The sequence below is a fragment of the Helianthus annuus genome, chromosome 17 (genome assembly GCF_002127325.2).
Source record: "Helianthus annuus cultivar XRQ/B chromosome 17, HanXRQr2.0-SUNRISE, whole genome shotgun sequence".
In the NCBI taxonomy this organism is placed as follows: Eukaryota; Viridiplantae; Streptophyta; class Magnoliopsida; order Asterales; family Asteraceae; genus Helianthus; species Helianthus annuus.
The window spans coordinates 162977878-162982614 of record NC_035449.2 but is presented as its reverse complement, the minus strand read 5'-3'; the positions used below and the strand labels follow the sequence as shown (position 1 = coordinate 162982614).

The window sequence follows — 4737 nt, the reverse complement described above, 5'->3', positions numbered from 1 at the left end:
AGCAGGAAGTTTCGTTAAGAGAACACATCAAGAAACACCCTCAGGAATATCCCTCCAGTGTTGCCGTGTAAATCAATCTTCATAATGTATGCATATCACTAATTTACAAATTACAATCTCATGAAAGTTCTAAATCAATACGGTTACTTTTGAACTCATTAGTAACACAATTTATTTTAGCTAGATATATTCAGGTATGTACGTGGATTTTGAAATTTATTTTATATTTTGTTTTATTTAGTAAACACCAGTTTTTTTTATTGATTTAACTTATGTTATATTCTATTCTATTTGACTTATCTGACGGCTGTGAGCATGGAATTGATTACAAGGGCGGTGGGGTTGGTTCGAGAGTGAGAGTTAAACGATGGTGATCTGTAGCTGTTGCAGAAGCTTCATCAACAATTTCGGGTCACGGCCAACCATGGTTGTAAAAATCCCGACTAGTCTCCGATTAGTCGCCAATTAATCATTAATCGGAGGTTCACCGATTAATGGCCGATTAATCACTAGGCGGTCAGTGGCGGTCCTATTCTGGCCAATCGCTGGCTAAATTTCGACCAAACCTTATAAATTTCATCCAATTACTTAAAAAACGGGTGAGGTTAAAACATGCCTACTTCAAAAAACTACATATAAAAGGTGTGTGTATATGTATAACTAAAAATTACGTATAAAAATCTCGATCCGATTACTTCTGATTAATCCCTATTAATCCTGATTAATCGCTAGTCGGTACCTCACCGCCCGACTAGCGCCTAGCGATTCTTACAACACCGCGGCCAACCTTAGTCAACAGTGTTGGTCAGCATTTTTAATTAAATCTTAAAAAATATATAGTGATTGGTTGTTTAATAAAATGTGAAAGGTAAAATTTCTAAGAACTACCCTTGCTTTTACATGTGTTTTATCTAGTATATTAACTATATGTACACTCAATTATATATTAATATTCATAACATAGATTAATTAATATATCTACACACAATTATTTTGTTTTCCTATTTTTGTCACACTCACCAAAAACACAGTCTCAAAGTCGTGGCTTCGTTCTTCCATTCGTCGATTAGGGCTTCCATCTGAGTTCCCTCGCGTCTCCGTCATCTTCTGGCGTAAGTTTGTTTCTTCTGGCGTAACTTTGTTTATTTCTTGTTCGACATCATAACTTACAGTGAAGAGGTTTCATGAATTTCCAACCCATGTGCATATGGCCACATCAGTTTTTTTTTTTTTTTTTTTTTTTTTGTTATTTTCACTGTCTTTGTTTGTAATTTAGAATAGAATTTCAAGCCTTTGAAGTAACTTGGGTACAAAACCGTCAAATGATACAAGTTAATTAGGGTTTTTTACATCACTTGTATTTATCCTTATTTTGTTCTTTGCTTTTTATAACTTTATAGATGATGACATATACAGTAAGCAAGTTGTATAATCTACTCATTTTCATGCTTGTTTGATTATCTTCACCTGCATTTATTTATGATATCAATGAACACAAACGAACAGTATCTTTCATTCATTATGTGTTCCTGAACGGTCGTGTATGTCTGGTAAATTCTTAATGAACGAACACCAACAAAGTCTTGTTTGATTCGGTTTGTTTACGACTTTAATATCTCTTTTCCAAGTTTTAGGCATTCAAATCTATATGTACTTGTACGTGGTGCATTGATGATTTAATAGGGGAGAAAAAGTTGGCGAGGTGGGCTGGTTGTGTAACAGCCTTATGTATTACACTTAAAGGTATAGGTATAAGCATTTTATGCAGGTCTCAAAGTCTTCAGCGTATATTTCAGTTCTCAAATGAATGCTCTCCTGTATATATTTCCAGTTTGCTACCGATAATCTTTTGACTTGAAAACGTTACAACCAAAGTATAGAAAATAAGTAAATAGAGCATCATGCGTTTTTAGCGTTAATTTTTCCTAGGACCTAACTTTTTGTATTGGGCTATGGATTTGATGCGATTTGAATTTCCACGAATTTTACTATACATACTTCCAAATCAGAAACCATAATTGCTTTTCTTTGCACGTAAGAGTTTGATTAATCAGGTTTTCTTCTTTTAGTTATCATATAAAAATTCGAGCCTGTGTTTTTGTTATTGAATCTTTAGTGTTGAAATATCTACACTTTCATGCTTTTTACTTTGAAACTAACATGGAATTTTGCATGTTTTTATATCCAAAGCTGTTAAGTGCTGTAAATATCTACAACCATTTGGATTGTGGTGACTTTCCATATTTGAAACGTATCAGGAAGATTCTGAACTTCTGGACTTTGTTTTTTCAGGGAAAAAATAAGAGCTAAACAATGAGTTCCACAAGTGAGAATGTAGACGACAGGCTTAGCATGTTGCCTGAAGATATTCTTTCACGCATTCTCTCTCTAATGCCTACGAAATATGCTGTGGGAACTAGCGTTCTATCTAAAAGATGGAGGTACACTTGGACGTCTGTCACAAACTTGGACTTTGATTATACAAGACGTTCCCCCAATATGATTACATTAAAATTTGTTGATGGGAATGAAGAAAAGTTTACAAAGTTCGTGGATCGGGTATTGAAGTTTTGCAAAACATCTCATCTTAAATCGTTTCGACTCCACATTTCTAGTTCTGGGGTTTCACAGTCAAGTATATTAAATTGGATTGATAACGCCGTCAGGTTAAACGTCCGTGAGCTTGACGTATGTGTTATCCAATCTGAGTTGCCTTTGAGCTTGTTCACGTGCAAGACCCTGACAGACTTAAGATTAGAACCTAGTGACTGTGATTTGAAGCGTTGGGAGTTTCCGTCTACGATCTATCTTCCTTGTCTGAAAACTCTTGACATTTTTCTGTGTGACAATCCTTTAGCCATTCAGGGATGCTGCCCAGTGCTTGAGAGTTTATCTTTGAATGTTTCATGCTATGTTGAACAAGATTTCATTTTGAACATCCCTACTTTGAAACGGCTGAATCTATTATGTATATCAATCTACGACGATGATAACAGAAAAATTATTTTACGTCTCCCTAAACTTGAATACTTGTTTGTTGATGGAGAATTGTGCTCGCTTTTTGAAATGGAAGATGTGTCCTCTTTGGTTGAGGCATCGATTTCATGTTCGGCTTGTTCGTTTGATTTCATGTGGGCTGATATACTAAACAAACTAAGAGGGGTTCAAAAACTTACAATAGCAAATGTAAGTTTATTTTTCTTTAAATGATTTTTAGTACATTTTTGGACTAACTTTGACTTTCTTATTCATTGTTGAAGTTCCGATTCACTTCACCTCTGCCCATCTTTCCAAATATGAAGCAATTGGAGTTGAATGGTACATGGGAATCTGGACAAATCACTCAGTTTCTTGAAAGTTGTCCCGAGTTGAAAATTTTGTGTATTGACTCTGTAGATGTAGCTGAGAGAGTTTTCAAGGTTGGAACTTATTTTTCTTCTCAACTTGTTTAAATTGTTTTTATCATTATATAATATTGAGATTAACCTTATGTTTTGTTTGTGCAAGAAACAAAAGCCTGAAGAATCAAAGTTGATTCCTGCTTGTATGCTAACAAATCTTACGTCCATCAAGATTTCAAAATGCTGGGGGGATACATGTGATATAGAGTTTCTGGAATATATGTTGGGGAATGCACAGGTTTTGAAGTCGGTAACAATATTTGCTCTTGAAAACTTGCTCATAGAAGACGACCCGTGGTTCTGTGCACAGGTGCTTAAGTTTCCAAGGGCTTCCCCGCATTGTGAAATCCATTTTCGATCTTGGAAATTGCCTCAATCTCAGGTATTTAGCTGATGCTTATATTTGTAAATATGTGAGGGATCGATTATGGATGTATGATGGCAATTTTAGTAGTTTATTAGATGATAACTGTATGGACACGTGAAAATATAGTAAGAAATATAATTTAAATCTTTGTTTGGTAGGAATCTGAATACTCCGACATATCTGAATACTCCGACAAATCTGAATACTCCGACTCTGATGAAGCAGAAGCATTGTGATTGCTTGAACCAGTAGCCTTCGTTGAATTCGTTTCAGTTGGGTAAGTCTTGATGCAGATTGTTCGGGTGAGCTATAGAAGACCAAGAATCCAGTAGCTGTTCAAGATACCATTTGTTTCTCATATCTCTGATAAATATTGATGCAACTTTGCATTTTACAATGCATCTAGTTGATTTCTTTTGGACTTCGGATGTAAAATTTTGTTACATGGTATGCATCTAGTTGATTTCTTTTGGATTTTTTGATGTAGAATAATGTTACATGGTATGCATCTAGTTTTTGTGCTTGCGGTTTTGGGGCTAAAATGAGCAACATGCGTTCATAAAATATGCTTGATTCAATAATGTGCTAGTCCCAACCGTTAAGATCAATGGACTCCCGCGTGCCAATAATTTGTAATATGTTGGAAATTTGGTGAAAATAACATTTTTCACAAATATAGGAAAATAATCTTTTCCTATTTTGGACTAGAAATAAATATAAGAAACCGAGGCTTTTGTATATATTTATTTGTGGGTTTGTGTTTTATGTTGGAAGAACTTCGCAACGAACTAAACCATGTCCAAAACGGAGCTAAGATGAATGAGATATCGATGCTCAAAGTTTGGTGTTTGAAACATTGAATGCTGAAATAAAAGGGAAAGTGGCACCTTGTCCCATATAGGAGGAGAGATGAAACTTAAATGGGTATTTAAGTGGGAACTTTCCATCCTTAATGTTTCATGGAAGAAC

The 4737-nt window shown here is 35.0% G+C and overlaps 1 protein-coding gene across 1 annotated transcript; it reads left to right on the top strand.

Moving 5' to 3' along the window:
- The first annotated feature begins 1022 nt into the window (after positions 1-1022).
- Positions 1023-4261, top strand: LOC110925154 (FBD-associated F-box protein At4g10400). Its single transcript, XM_022169123.2, has 5 exons — positions 1023-1112; positions 2293-3186; positions 3261-3419; positions 3508-3783; positions 3927-4261. The coding sequence occupies exons 2-5, from the start codon at positions 2314-2316 to the stop codon at positions 4002-4004; spliced, it is 1386 nt and encodes a 461-aa protein (XP_022024815.2). The 5' UTR covers positions 1023-1112; positions 2293-2313; the 3' UTR covers positions 4005-4261.
- The last annotated feature ends 476 nt before the right edge of the window (positions 4262-4737 follow it).